Raw genomic sequence first — 16,942 nt, forward strand, 5'->3', positions numbered from 1 at the left:
TGTTAGGTTACCGGAGACTTTGTTAGGTTACTCGAGACTTTGTTAGGTAACTGGAGACTTTGTTAGGTTACTGGAGGCTTTGTTAGGTTACTGGAGACTTTGTTAGGTTACTGGAGACTTTGTTAGGTTACCGAAGACTTTGTTGGGTTACTGGGGACTTTGTTAGGTTACTGGAGACTTTGTTAGGTTACTGGAGGCTTCGTTAGGTTACTGGAGACTTTGTTGGGTTACTGGAGACTTTGTTAGGTTACCGAAGACTTTGTTAGGTTACTGGAGATTTTGTTAGGTTACCGGAGGCTTTGTTAGGTTACCGGAGACTTTGTTAGGTTACTAGAGACTTTGTTAGGTTACTGGGGACTTTGTTAGGTTACTGGAGACTTTGTTAGGTTACTGGAGACTTTGTTAGGTTACTGGAGACTTTGTTAGGTTACTGGAGACTTTGTTAGGTTACTGGAGACTTTGTTAGGTTACAGCAGACTTTGTTAGGTTACTGGAGACTTTGTTAGGTTACTGGAGACTTTGTTAGGTTACTGGAGGCTTTGTTAGGTTACTGGAGACTTTGTTAGGTTACCGAAGACTTTGTTGGGTTACTGGGGACTTTGTTAGGTTACTGGAGACTTTGTTAGGTTACTGGAGACTTTGTTAGGTTACTGGAGGCTTTGTTAGGTTACTGGAGACTGTGTTGGGTTACTGGAGACTTTGTTAGGTTACTGGAGACTTTGTTAGGTTACTGGAGACTTTGTTAGGTTACTGGAGACTTTGTTAGGTTACTAGAGACTTTGTTAGGTTACTGGAGACTGTGTTGGGTTACTGGAGACTTTGTTAGGTTACTGGAGACTGTGTTGGGTTACTGGAGACTGTGTTGGGTTACTGGAGACTTTGTTAGGTTACTAGAGACTTTGTTAGGTTACTGGAGACTTTGTTAGGTTACTGGAGACTTTGTTAGGTTACTGGGGACTTTGTTAGGTTACTGGAGACTTTGTTAGGTTACCGGAGACTTTGTTAGGTTACTGGAGACTTTGTTAGGTTACTGGAGACTTTGTTAGGTTACTGGAGGCTTTGTTAGGTTACAGGAGACTGTGTTGGGTTACAGGAGACTGTGTTGGGTTACTGATGACTTTGTTAGGTTACTGGGGACTTTGTTAGGTTACTGGGGACTTTGTTAGGTTACCAGAGACTTTGTTAGGTTACTGGGGACTTTGTTAGGTTACTGGAGACTGTTAGGTTACTGGAGACTTTGTTAGGTTACTGGAGACTTTGTTAGGTTACTGGAGGCTTTGTTAGGTTACTGGAGACTTTGTTAGGTTACTGGAGACTTTGTTAGGTTACTGGAGACTTTGTTAGGTTACCAGAGACTTTGTTAGGTTACTGGAGACTTTGTTAGGTTACTGGGGACTTTGTTAGGTTACTGGAGACTTTGTTAGGTTACTGGAGACTTTGTTAGGTTACTGGAGACTTTGTTAGGTTACCGGAGACTTTGTTAGGTTACTGGAGACTTTGTTAGGTTACTGGAGACTTTGTTAGGTTACTGGGGACTTTGTTAGGTTACTGGAGACTGTTAGGTTACTGGAGACTTTGTTAGGTTACTGGAGACTTTGTTAGGTTACTGGGGACTTTGTTAGGTTACTGGAGGCTTTGTTAGGTTACTGGAGACTTTGTTAGGTTACTGGAGACTTTGTTACTGGAGACTTTGTTAGGTTACCAGAGACTTTGTTAGGTTACTGGAGACTTTGTTAGGTTACTGGAGACTTTGTTAGGTTACTGGAGACTTTGTTAGGTTACTGGAGACTTTGTTAGGTTACCGGAGACTTTGTTAGGTTACTGGAGATTTTGTTAGGTTACTGGAGATTTTGTTAAGTTACAGCAGACTTTGTTAAGTTACCGAAGACTTTGCTTAGTTACCGGAGGCTTTGTTAGGTTCAGGGCATGGATCAGTTTGTGGACTGCTGCAGTGGTTCCACTTCCGCAGAAGATCACAGAGTCATGTTCACTTGCATGGACAGCATTCCGAATAACATCTCTGTAAATAACAGAAATACATTCAACATAATCATCTATGATAAATCATCATTAACATCACACAGCCAGACACTCTGCAAGCTTTTCATTATAAATCACACCTAATCATTGGTTTAACAGGATAGTTTTATACCTGACTTTGTGTGTAGAGAGGTGTGACATTGTTATACCTGACTTTGTGTCTATAGAGGTGATACATTGTTATACCTGACTTTGTGTCTATAGAGGTGATACATTGTTATACCTGACTTTGTGTCTATAGAGGTGATACATTGTTATACCTGACTTTGTGTCTATAGAGGTGATACATTGTTATACCTGACTTTGTGTCTATAGAGGTGATACATTGTTATACCTGACTTTGTGTCTATAGAGGTGATACATTGTTATACCTGACTTTGTGTCTATAGAGGTGATACATTGTTATACCTGACTTTGTGTCTATAGAGGTGATACATTGTTATACCTGACTTTGTGTCTATAGAGGTGATACATTGTTATACCTGACTTTGTGTCTATAGAGGTGATACATTGTTATACCTGACTTTGTGTCTATAGAGGTGATACATTGTTATACCTGACTTTGTGTCTGTAGAGGTGATACATTGTTATACCTGACTTTGTGTCTATAGAGGTGATACATTGTTATACCTGACTTTGTGTCTATAGAGGTGATACATTGTTATACCTGACTTTGTGTCTATAGAGAGGTGATACATTGTTATACCTGACTTTGTGTCTATACAGGTGATACATTGTTATACCTGACTTTGTGTCTATAGAGGTGATACATTGTTATACCTGACTTTGTGTCTGTAGAGGTGATACATTGTTATACCTGACTTTGTGTCTATAGAGAGGTGATACATTGTTATACCTGACTTTGTGTCTATAGAGGTGATACATTGTTATACCTGACTTTGTGTCTATAGAGGTGATACATTGTTATACCTGACTTTGTGTCTATAGAGGTGATACATTGTTATACCTGACTTTGTGTCTGTAGAGGTGATACATTGTTATACCTGACTTTGTGTCTATAGAGGTGATACATTGTTATACCTGACTTTGTGTCTATAGAGGTGATACATTGTTATACCTGACTTTGTGTCTGTAGAGGTGATACATTGTTATACCTGACTTTGTGTCTGTAGAGGTGATACATTGTTATACCCGACTTTGTGTCTATAGAGGTGATACATTGTTATACCTGACTTTGTGTCTGTAGAGGTGATACATTGTTATACCTGGCTTTGTGTCTATAGAGGTGATACATTGTTATACCTGACTTTGTGTCTATAGAGATGTGATACATTGTTATACCTGACTTTGTGTCTGTAGAGGTGATACATTGTTATACCTGACTTTGTGTCTATAGAGATGTGATACATTGTTATACCTGACTTTGTGTCTATAGAGAGGTGATACATTGTTATACCTGACTTTGTGTCTATAGAGAGGTGATACATTGTTATACCTGACTTTGTGTCTATAGAGATGTGATACATTGTTATACCTGACTTTGTGTCTATAGAGGTGATACATTGTTATACCTGACTTTGTGTCTATAGAGGTGATACATTGTTATACCTGACTTTGTGTCTATAGAGGTGATACATTGTTATACCTGACTTTGTGTCTATAGAGAGGTGATACATTGTTATACCTGACTTTGTGTCTATAGAGGTGATACATTGTTATACCTGACTTTGTGTCTATAGAGGTGATACATTGTTATACCTGACTTTGTGTCTATAGAGAGGTGATACATTGTTATACCTGACTTTGTGTCTATAGAGGTGATACATTGTTATACCTGACTTTGTGTCTATAGATGTGATACATTGTTATACCTGACTTTGTGTCTGTAGAGGTGATACATTGTTATACCTGACTTTGTGTCTATAGAGGTGATACATTGTTATACCTGACTTTGTGTCTATAGAGGTGATACATTGTTATACCTGACTTTGTGTCTATAGAGAGGTGATACATTGTTATACCTGACTTTGTGTCTATAGAGGTGATACATTGTTATACCTGACTTTGTGTCTATAGAGGTGATACATTGTTATACCTGACTTTGTGTCTATAGAGGTGATACATTGTTATACCTGACTTTGTGTCTATAGAGGTGATACATTGTTATACCTGACTTTGTGTGTAGAGAGGTGATACATTGTTATACCTGACTTTGTGTCTATAGAGGTGATACATTGTTATACCTGACTTTGTGTCTATAGAGGTGATACATTGTTATACCTGACTTTGTGTCTATAGAGAGGTGATACATTGTTATACCTGACTTTGTGTCTATAGAGGTGATACATTGTTATACCTGACTTTGTGTGTAGAGAGGTGATACATTGTTATACCTGACTTTGTGTCTATAGAGGTGATACATTGTTATACCTGACTTTGTGTCTATAGAGGTGATACATTGTTATACCTGACTTTGTGTCTATAGAGGTGATACATTGTTATACCTGACTTTGTGTCTATAGAGATGTGATACATTGTTATACCTGACTTTGTGTCTATAGAGGTGATACATTGTTATACCTGACTTTGTGTCTATAGAGGTGATACATTGTTATACCTGACTTTGTGTCTATAGAGGTGATACATTGTTATACCTGACTTTGTGTCTATAGAGGTGATACATTGTTATACCTGACTTTGTGTCTGTAGAGGTGATACATTGTTATACCTGACTTTGTGTCTATAGAGGTGATACATTGTTATACCTGACTTTGTGTCTATAGAGAGATGATACATTGTTATACCTGACTTTGTGTCTGTAGAGGTGATACATTGTTATACCTGACTTCGTGTCTATAGAGAGGTGATACATTGTTATACCTGACTTTGTGTCTATAGAGGTGATACATTGTTATACCTGACTTTGTGTCTATAGAGGTGATACATTGTTATACCTGACTTTGTGTCTGTAGAGAGGTGATACATTGTTATACCTGACTTTGTGTCTATAGAGGTGATACATTGTTATACCTGACTTTGTGTCTAGAGAGGTGATACATTGTTATACCTGACTTTGTGTCTATAGAGGTGATACATTGTTATACCTGACTTTGTGTCTGTAGAGAGGTGATACATTGTTATACCTGACTTTGTGTCTATAGAGGTGATACATTGTTATACCTGACTTTGTGTCTATAGAGGTGATACATTGTTATACCTGACTTTGTGTCTATAGAGGTGATACATTGTTATACCTGACTTTGTGTCTATAGAGGTGATACATTGTTATACCTGACTTTGTGTCTATAGAGGTGATACATTGTTATACCTGACTTTGTGTCTATAGAGGTGATACATTGTTATACCTGACTTTGTGTCTATAGAGGTGATACATTGTTATACCTGACTTTGTGTCTATAGAGGTGATACATTGTTATACCTGACTTTGTGTCTATAGAGGTGATACATTGTTATACCTGACTTTGTGTCTATAGAGGTGATACATTGTTATACCTGACTTTGTGTCTGTAGAGGTGATACATTGTTATACCTGACTTTGTGTCTATAGATGTGATACGTTGTTATACCTGACTTTGTGTCTATAGAGATGTGATACATTGTTATACCTGACTTTGTGTCTGTAGAGGTGATACATTGTTATACCTGACTTTGTGTCTATAGAGGTGATACATTGTTATACCTGACTTTGTGTCTGTAGAGGTGATACATTGTTATACATGACTTTGTGTCTATAGAGAGGTGATACATTGTTATACCTGACTTTGTGTCTATAGAGGTGATACATTGTTATACCTGACTTTGTGTCTATAGAGGTGATACATTGTTATACCTGACTTTGTGTCTATAGAGGTGATACATTGTTATACCTGACTTTGTGTCTATAGAGAGGTGATACATTGTTATACCTGACTTTGTGTCTATAGAGGTGATACATTGTTATACCTGGCTTCGTGTCTATAGAGGTGATACATTGTTATACCTGACTTTGTGTCTGTAGAGGTGATACATTGTTATACCTGACTTTGTGTCTATAGAGAGGTGATACATTGTTATACCTGACTTTGTGTCTATAGAGGTGATACATTGTTATACCTGACTTTGTGTCTATAGAGGTGATACATTGTTATACCTGACTTTGTGTCTATAGAGGTGATACATTGTTATACCTGACTTTGTGTCTATAGAGAGGTGATACATTGTTATACCTGACTTTGTGTCTATAGAGGTGATACATTGTTATACCTGACTTTGTGTCTGTAGAGGTGATACATTGTTATACCTGACTTTGTGTCTATAGAGAGGTGATACATTGTTATACCTGACTTTGTGTCTATAGAGGTGATACATTGTTATACCTGACTTTGTGTCTATAGAGGTGATACATTGTTATACCTGGCTTCGTGTCTGTACAGTGTGGTCTGTAGAGAGGTGATACTGGTAGTTGTGTGAGTATTTCCGTAGTCAGGTAGCACTTCATTCTGTATGTAATCTTCAATAAATTTCAATCCTCTGAAAAATGCAACGAAAAATTTAAATCTTACATAATATCAAATTCAAATCTTACATAATATCAAATTTAAATCTTACATAATATCAAATTTAAATCTGACAAAATATCAAATTTAAATCTTACATGATATCTATATGCTTACTTTTCAGTCAAATATAGATTTCTTTAAGTTTCCATTGAAGACGGCTGGATCTAATTGATAAATATGAGTTCCCATTGATAAAGATAGATTCTCACCAAGCAAATCACTAACCTGCTTTACAATTGTACGTCAATTCTGACTGGCCTGAGTATATCAACTTTGACTGGCCTGAGTATATCAACTCTGACTAGCTTGAGTACATCAACTATGACTGGCCTGAGTATATCAACTATGACTGGCCTGAGTACATCAACTATGACTGGCCTGAGTACATCAACTATGACTGGCCTGAGTATATCAACTATGACTGGCTTGAGTATATCAACTATGACTGGCCTGAGTATATCAACTATGACTGGCTTGAGTATATCAACTATGACTGGCCTGAGTACATCAACTATGACTGGCCTGAGTATATCAACTATGACTGGCCTGAGTATATCAGCTATGACTGGCTTGAGTATATCAACTATGACTGGCCTGAGTATATCAACTATGACTGGCCTGAGTACAACAACTATGACTGGCTTGAGTATATCAACTATGACTGGCCTGAGCATATCAACTATGACTGGCTTGAGTATATCAACTATGACTGGCCTGAGTACAACAACTATGACTGGCCTGAGTATATCAGCTATGACTGGCTTGAGTATATCAACTATGACTGGCCTGAGTATATCAACTATGACTGGCCTGAGTACAACAACTATGACTGGCCTGAGTATATCAACTATGACTGGCCTGAGTACAACAACTATGACTGGCCTGAGTACATCAACTATGACTGGCCTGAGTATATCAACTATGACTGGCCTGAGTATATCAACTATGACTGGCCTGAGTATATCAACTATGACTGGCCTGAGTATATCAACTATGACTGGCCTGAGTATATCAACTATGACTGGCCTGAGTATATCAACTATGACTGGCCTGAGTACATCACCTATGACTGGCTTGAGTATATCAACTCTGACTGGCCTGAGTATATCAACTATGACTGGCTTGAGTATATCAACTATGACTGGCCTGAGTATATCAACTATGACTGGCCTGAGTATATCAACTGTGACTGGCTTGAGTACAACAACTATGACTGGCTTGAGTACAACAACTCTGACTGGCCTGAGTACATCAACTATGACTGGCCTGAGTATATCAACTATGACTGGCCTGAGTATATCAACTATGACTGGCTTGAGTATATCAACTGTGACTGGCTTGAACTTACCTTCCCGAAGCTGTGTAATCCAGGTATGTCACTGAAACACATTAAAATTGTCGTCATTCATCAAAACATTAAAACTCTGGCCACACTGCTGGAACTACATCACATGTAAATAATCCAACAGATCAAGTTTAACTTAGAATGAAGGCTATAGTGTGTCATGTGCTATTTGTACCACAAATCTAGCAGTGTACAAAATGGTATGACTTTGGAGAGGTTTGGTTTGGTTTGTTTAACGTCCTATTAACAGCCAGTGTCATTTAAGGACATGCCAGGTTTTGGAGGTGGGGGAACGCCGAAGAACCCTGAGAAAAACCACCAGTCTACGGTCAGTACCTGGCAACTGCCCAACTTAGGTTTCGAACTCGCAACTCAGAGGTGGAGGGCTAGTGATAAAGTGTCGGGACACCTTAACCACTCGGCCACTGTGGCCCCTACGGAGGGGTTTATGTTGTTGAAGTAAAAACCATTCTGCCTATTTATCCACTTCAATACTGTAGGTATATAGATGCTAGTATGAGCTTCCTTTGCTATGTTGAAAACGACCCAACCCGGCCAAGAGTTGGATGCTTCATTTACCATTAATGTGAACATTAAAATAATCAAACATAAACTTATCCAATTTAGATTGATGGCTGAGAGACAATAAAAAATGTCATTTTTTTCAATAAAAAATTATCATAAAACATTTTTTATTGAAAAAAATGACATTTTTTATTGTCTCGCAGCCATCAATCTAAATTGGATATTACAGATCATGTGACCTTATCTGGTTGCTAAAACAAACAAAATGCTGAAAACTTCAAGTTCACAGAGAAAGTGGATGAACATAATTATTCATAAGAAACTTTAACAGTTCAAATACATAGGTATAAGGTATAAATATTTGATCTTTGACTGATGTGCGATATTGACACACTCGCTACTTCTGAACCAGGCCAGTGGAAACTGTTCTCAGACATGTGACTCTAAGCCATTATTGCTCAATTTCATGTTTCTGCCAAGGAATTCTGATGATCATCAGCTACCCAATTAACAAAATATATTAAAGTAGATAAATAGCAAGAATTTTTTGGACAATGTTACTGAACTGATTTATTTACTTGTTCAAACAATATCATGTTTATTAACTATAATATAAACAAGCATTCATTTCTATAGTCTGCTGGCCATAATCCCAGATCCTAAAATTCTGACCAGTCACCTGTTTATGAACAGGTGACCGTCATAAGTGTGTTGAGACTGGGTGCGTCTAAAGAGGGTCATGTGAGGAATGAATGTCCTGTAAGGTTTCTGCACGCCCTGCAGTTCCTTAAATGATATTTTTCAATTATTTTTTCTGTAACATACAAATGAACCCCTAGCTAAGCTAATAAGAAGCAAAATTTGACATTCGATACATGTTGATCACAACATAAAAATTATAAAGGTTACGTAGGTTCGAAAAATCACTTGACAACATTGTGATTGTTAGTGCGAAGGTTTTTGATATCTGTAATTATCAAGTTGGCAGTTGGATATGTATATATGGCATTTGTTATTGTGTTACATAATGTGAATTTAAGGGTCAGGGTTAACTGACCAACAGATAGGTTCCCCCACCTAATACTGCGTCAAACACTGGAATGCAAGGTATGTGTGAGGGAGTTGTCCTGATTGGTTGTTGCAGTGAGCAGGTGAGTACATGCGCATGCTAAACACCTGTCAATACCCTGTACCAGCACCCTTTCCATATTATATAAAGAGTCCTAGGCTCGGTTATAACCTGAACAAGAACGTTAAGCCCCATCAATCAATCAATCAATCAATCAATCAATTTCCATATTATTCCAGATACGGCACTCAGGCGTACAACATGATTGTACAATTCCTCCGTCCCTGGTAAGTCGTATCAATATGATTGTTATCTGGTAATATAATATGAAGATCCTACATTTGTACATTTAATCTTTTCAAATATTTACGTTCATGTCAGTGTTCTTGTTATTAATGTCGTATTTGTACATTTCAAGGCCTGATGATTAAACCCTAAACTTCATCGAAGTTGTCTGTGTTGTAATCTTCATGCAATTGGAGGAAATAAAGATATCTATCTATCTATGCATGTAACCCTTGTAAATACTACTACTAGCAGCAATATACCGCTCGACTACAAAGATCTTCTCTTTAGCTCGATCGGTTGAGCGTCAGACTAGTAAGCCAGATGTCCCAGGTTAGATCCCTAATGGAGGCAGTGATGTATATTTAATCAACCATGCGCTCTGTTACAATTATGCAAACAAATCAGATAATTTCACATTGCACAATATCGCTGATTTTACCTTTTCTGAGACCAAAGGGTCCACTGAACACTTTGTCGTTGCCAATTATATTTTGTGAGATGTACTTAATCAAACTGTTAGTCTTGGTACTCTCAGACAAATCTACGTGTGTCTCGGTATCCGGTATAGAGTAGAACCGTCGGTCTTTCGGTGTGGTCACTTCCATGCTTTCCGCCATTGCGTATTCTACGTCGTCTAAACGCTTAACTTATGGGAGTGACTAATGTACTCACTTGACCCAGATTCAATCCGGAATATAAGAACTGCTTCGGGATTAACTTTTCAAAATAGCTACCGGTCTAGTAACCTATAGATGTGTGTTGTATTCATGCTTTGTTTGTATCACAATTAGGTAAATCTCCTAGAATCGATAGCATTCTTAATGATTTTTTTTTCATCAAAAATAAGGAGACATTTGCCACTATTATCTATTATTTTTGTCTTAAAAAAATGATGTTTATGGTACCATTACGAAGAAATTACGTTCTTTATTTATATTTATGGAGACATGGGTAAATTGTCAATTATTTACCCATGGAGACAAGGGTAAATTGTATATTATTTACCCATATAGACACGGGTAACTTGTCTATTATTTACCTATTGAGACACGGGTAAATTGTCTATTATTAACAATGGAGACACAGGTAAATTGTCTATTATTTACCTATGAAGACACAGGTAAATTGGCTATTATTTACCCATGGAGACACAGGTAAATTTTCTATTATTTACCAATGAAGACAAGGGTAAATTGTCTATTATTTACCCATGGAGACACAGGTAAATTGTCTATTATTTACCAACAGAGACACGAGTAAATTATATATTATTTACCAATGGAGACACGGGTAAATTGTCTATTATTTACCCATGGAGACGAGGGTAAATTGTCTATTATTTACCCATGGAGACACAGGTAAATTGTCTATTATTTACCAACGGAGACACGGGTAAATTATATATTGTTTACCAATGGAGACACGGGTAAATTGTCTATTATTTACCAATGGAGACACAGGTAAATTGTCTATTATTTACCCATGGAGACACAGGTTAAATTGTCTATTATTTACCAACGGAGACGAGGGTAAATTGTCTATTGTTTACCAATGGAGACACGGGTAAATTGTCTATTATTTACCCAGGGAGACACGGGTAAATTTTCTATTATTTACCCATAGAGACACAGGTAAATTGTCTATTATTTACCAATGGAGACACAGGTAAATTGTCTATTATTTACCAATGGAGACACAGGTAAATTTTCTTTTATTTACCCATGCAGACACGGGTAAATTGTCTATCATTTACCCATGGAGACACAGGTAAATTGTCTATTATTTACCAATGGAGACACAGGTAAATTGTCTATTATTTACCTATGAAGACACAGGTAAATTGTATATTATTTACCCATGGAGACAGGTAAATTGTCTATTATTTACCAACAGAGACACGGGTAAATTATATATTATTTACCAATGGAGACACGGGTAAATTGTCTTTTATTTACCCATGGAGACGAGGGTAAATTGTCTATTATTTACCCATGGAGACACAGGTTAAATTGTCTATTATTTACCAACGGAGACACGGGTAAATTATATATTGTTTACCAATGGAGACACGGGTAAATTGTCTATTATTTACCCAGGGAGACACGGGAAAATTTTCTATTATTTACCCATAGAGACACAGGTAAATTGCCTATTATTTACCTATGAAGACACGGGTAAATTGTCTATTACTTACCCATGGAGACAAAGGTAAATTGTCTATTATTTACCCATGGAGACACAGGTAAATTGTCTATTATTTACCAATGGCGACACAGGTAAATTGTCTATTATTTACCAATGGAGACACAGGTAAATTGTCATTTATTTACCCAAGCAGACACGGGTAAATTGTCTATTATTTACCCATGCAGACACAGGTAAATTGTCTATTATTTACCTATGAAGACACAGGTAAATTGCCTATTATTTACCCATGGAGACACAGGTAAATTGTCTATTATTTACCCATGGAGACACAGGTAAATTGTTTATTATTTACCAATGGAGACACAGGTAAATTGTCTATTATTTACCAATGGAGACACAGGTAAATTCTCTTTTATTTACCCATGCAGACACAGGTAAATTGTCTATTATTTACCCATGCAGACACAGGTAAATTGTCTATTATTCACCAATGAAGACATGAGTAAATTGTCTATTATTTACCCATGGAGACACAGGTAAATTGTCTATTATTTACCAATGGAGACACGGGTAAATTGTCTATTATTTACCAATGGAGACACAGGTAAATTGTCTATTATTTACCCAGGGAGACTAGGGTAAATTGTCTATTATTTACCAATGGAGACACAGGTAAATTGTCTATTATTTACCAATGGAGACACAGGTAAATTGTCTATTATTTACCAATGGAGACACAGGTAAATTGTCTTTTATTGACCCATGCAGACACGGGTAAATTGTCTATTATTTACCCATGGAGACACAGGTAAATTGTCTATCATTTACACATAGAGACACAGGTAAATTGTCTATTATTTACCTATGAAGACACAGGTTAATTGTCTATTATTTACCCAGAGAGACACAGGTAAATTGTCTATTATATACCCATGGAGACACGGGTAAATTGTCTATTATTTGCCATGGAGACATGGGTAAATTATCTATTCTTTACCCATGGAGACGAGGGTAAATTGTCTCATATTTACCAATGGAGACAGAGGTAAATTGTCTATTATTTACCCAGGGAGACACGGGTAAATTGTCTATTATTTACCCATTGAGACACGGGTAAATTGTCTATTATTTACCAATGGAGACACAGGTAAATTGTCTATTATTTACCAATGGAGACACAGGTAAATTGTCCTTTATTTACCCATGCAGACACGGGTAAATTGTCTATTATTTACCCATGGAGACACAGGTAAATTCTCTATCATTTACCCATAGAGACACAGGTAAATTGTCTATTATTTACCTATGAAGACACAGGTAAATTGTCTATTACTAAGCCATGGAGACACAGGTAGATTGTCTATTATTTACCCAGAGAGACACAGGTAAATTGTCTATTACTTACCCATGGAGACGGGTAAATTGTCTATTATTTGCCATGGAGACACGGGTAAATTTTCTATTATTTACCTATGGAGACAGAGGTAAATTGCCTATTATCTACCTATGAAGACACAGGTAAATTGTCTATTATTTACCCATGGAGATACGGGTAAATTATCTATTATTTACCCATGGAGACACAGGTAAATTGTCTATTATTTACCCATGGAGACATAGGTGTAATGTGGTTGAATAGATATGATATGGTTTATTAGGTATGATATGGTTTATTAGGTATGATATGGTATAATAGGGTACGATATGGTATAATAGGTACGATATGGTATAATAGGATATGATATGGTATAATAGGTACAATATGGTATAATAGGATATGATATGGTATAATAGGGTACGATATGGTATAATAGGTACGATATGGTATAATAGGTACAATATGGTATAATAGGATATGATATGGTATAATAGGTACGATATGGTATAATAGGGTATGATATGGTATAATAGGTACGATATGGTATAATAGGTACGATATGGTATAATAGGGTACGATATGGTATAATAGGGTACGATATGGTATAATAGTGTACGATATGGTATAATAGGTACGATATGGTATAATAGGATATGATATGGTATAATAGGTACGATATGGTATAATAGGTACGATATGGTATAATAGGTACGATATGGTATAATAGGTACGATATGGTATAATAGGTACGATATGGTATAATAGGGTATGATATGGTATAATAGGTACGATATGGTATAATAGGGTACGATATGGTATAATAGGGTACGATATGGTATAATAGTGTACGATATGGTATAATAGGTACGATATGGTATAATAGTGTACGATATGGTATAATAGGTACGATATGGTATAATAGGATATGATATGGTATAATAGGTACGATATGGTATAATAGGGTATGATATGGTATAATAGGTACGATATGGTATAATAGGTACGATATGGTATAATAGGTACGATATGGTATAATAGGTACGATATGGTTTATTAGGTATGATATGGTATAATATGTACAATGTGGTATAATGGGTACGATATGGTGTAATATAGTATGACATAGTATGATATAGTATGATATGGTATAATATGGTATGATATGGTGTAATTTAGTATGATATGGTGTAATAGAGTGTAATATGGTATAATAGCATATTAACAGTGCAATATGGTATACTAGGGTATAATACAGTACGATAGGAACCAGATTCCTATAAAGGACTGGTATATGTTACGTATGTTTAACTAGAACACTGACACGTCAGAAAGGGCCCCGCTATGTGTCTGACCCTTCAGGGTAAATGTAATAAATATTGTCAGTGTTTTTCCTGCCTATATAACTGGGTGCGCCAAACGACCCCATTCTCAATGCGTTTTAGCCTGATTTTTTCCCAAAATCAACTCGAAAATTCCAAATAACATTTGTATGACGACTTTTCACAATCAATGAAAAAATTCTCAGTTTCGTTTTTAGGAATACACTGTGCACTGTAAAATTGGTTAGCATAGAAAATTCAATGTGTGTGTTTGGGTGTAATTTACAGTTTGCGCTCAAATTTTCCCAATTTGGCATATTGAAGTTTTCCCAAAATACCCAGGAAAAACACTGATTGTAATATATTGACATGAAACTATTAGATATATGTTTTTGATTAACCTTTGCTATTGTTTCATTAATGTTAGCATTAATAGGGCCACTGACAATACTGCTTATTATTATTGTATGGAAAAGCTAGCTAAAAGAATTCTACAAGCATTACACTTTTCAAATTTGTTTCAAATCTAATATCAAGGAGCACACAAACTGATATAAACTCAATGCAGTTATTCTAATAAGGTAAACTTGAGAGGGTTTTCTGAAAAACAAAACATACCAAATGTGAAGAAAAGGGGAGAAAAAAAGGACTTTTTAAAATATTTTAATAATGTCCTTTTTTGTCATTTGAGGTATAAGAAATCCAAACCAGTACTTTTTTCACCTTTTTTTGTTTTAAAACTTTTTATATTTAGACCCAATCAACTTCAAAATTTGGTCGCTTGACACCAACTTACCTTCATAATGTCATAACAAAATCTTTAATACCATTTAAAAAATGTCAATCCGACCTTAACATATAACCCATTGACTTTGAACTTTGGTCAGTTGATACCTTGTTTGATTGTGACCAACTTAAGATTTACCATTTAAAAAATGTCAATCCGACCTTAACATATGACCCATTGACTTTGAACTTTGGTCAGTTGATATCTTGTTTGATTGTGACCAACTTTGCATAAGTCATAAATTATGCTAATGGAAGACTGTAATAGTATTGTATATGTATGTGTGTATTGTGGTTTTATGTCAATATGTAAAATGTTACATCATCGAAAATCGGCTTCCCTCAATACCTGTATGTACCAATTTCGCCGCAATCAAATAATATCAAAATTTCTACCAATCAGAAGCCTCTGTTTCATTCCCATGACAACACAGGTTTTGGAAAGGTGAACCATTGTTCCCTCAAAACCCCTATATACCAATTCTCTCACCAAAATCGAACAATAACTAAATTTTGACCAATCAGAAACCTCCATTTGTTACCATGGCAACAGACGGTTTCATAAGTGGTACCATTGTGTTTGGCTTCCCTAAATACCACTATGTACCAATTTTCACCGAAATCGAACAATATCGAAATTTCAACCAATCAGAAACCTCCATTTGTTACCATGGTAACAGACGGTTTCATAAGTGGTACCATTGTGTTTGGCTTCCCTAAATACCACTATGTACCAATTTTCACCGAAATCGAACAATATCGAAATTTCAACCAATCAGAAACCTCCATTTGTTACCATGGCAACAGACGATTTTGTAAGTGGTACCATTGTGTTTGACTTCCCTAAATACCACTATGTACCAATTTTCACCGAAATCCTCCAACTCTTGTCAATAATTTGGCGCAAAAGAAAAAAACGGACAGACAGACGGACAGACAGACGGACGGACAGACGGACAACCTGATTACTATAGGGCACCGCATCTTTGATGCGGGGCCCTAATAAACAATTCTGCAATCTGCTATAACTAATGTTTCAAATTTATATAAAAGCATATCAAAAACAAGATCATTCATTGATAAGAAAATGTCAAAATTGTTTTGACTGCTAAAATCCAAAAGGGTCGATTACCTGGCATTTTGAAGCCGACCCAGGATGACCTTGACCGTTGACCTTTGAACTTGTGACCTTGAACTATGAGTTTGATCATTCTGTCAGTTAACTCTTGGTTTATTTCTTGACAACTTTGCATAATCGAATAGTGAACAGTTAAAAACAACAAAGATCCAGTATTTTCATGTTAATGTTAAAATCCAATATGGCCGCCTAACAGCCATTTTGAATCCAATTTGCATGAAATACTACACATCTGATCTAGGATGCATGAGGAATCATCAGTTCCAATTTGATACAAATCCTTCATCTCCTTCAATCATTTTTGTGCAGAAGAAAAAAAACGGACAGACGGACGGACGGAAGGACGGACGGACGGACAGACGGACAGACGGACAGACGGACAACCT

General features: G+C 36.4%; 1 protein-coding gene across 1 annotated transcript in view; it reads right to left on the bottom strand.

Moving 5' to 3' along the window:
* LOC117329897 overlaps positions 1 to 10,406 on the bottom strand; it is a 48,820-nt gene extending 38,414 nt beyond the window's left edge. The window contains exons 1-4 of the mRNA XM_033888113.1: positions 10,227 to 10,406; positions 7,909 to 7,939; positions 6,415 to 6,531; positions 1,903 to 2,020 (exon numbers count right to left, since the gene is read on the bottom strand). Coding sequence (XP_033744004.1) covers positions 1,903 to 2,020; positions 6,415 to 6,531; positions 7,909 to 7,939; positions 10,227 to 10,404 — 444 coding nt within the window. The 5' untranslated portion in view covers positions 10,405 to 10,406. The remainder of the gene's footprint in view (positions 1 to 1,902; positions 2,021 to 6,414; positions 6,532 to 7,908; positions 7,940 to 10,226) is intronic.
* Positions 10,407 to 16,942: the final 6,536 nt, after the last annotated feature.

Source organism: Pecten maximus, chromosome 6 (assembly GCF_902652985.1).
Source record: "Pecten maximus chromosome 6, xPecMax1.1, whole genome shotgun sequence".
Classification (NCBI taxonomy): Eukaryota; Metazoa; Mollusca; class Bivalvia; order Pectinida; family Pectinidae; genus Pecten; species Pecten maximus.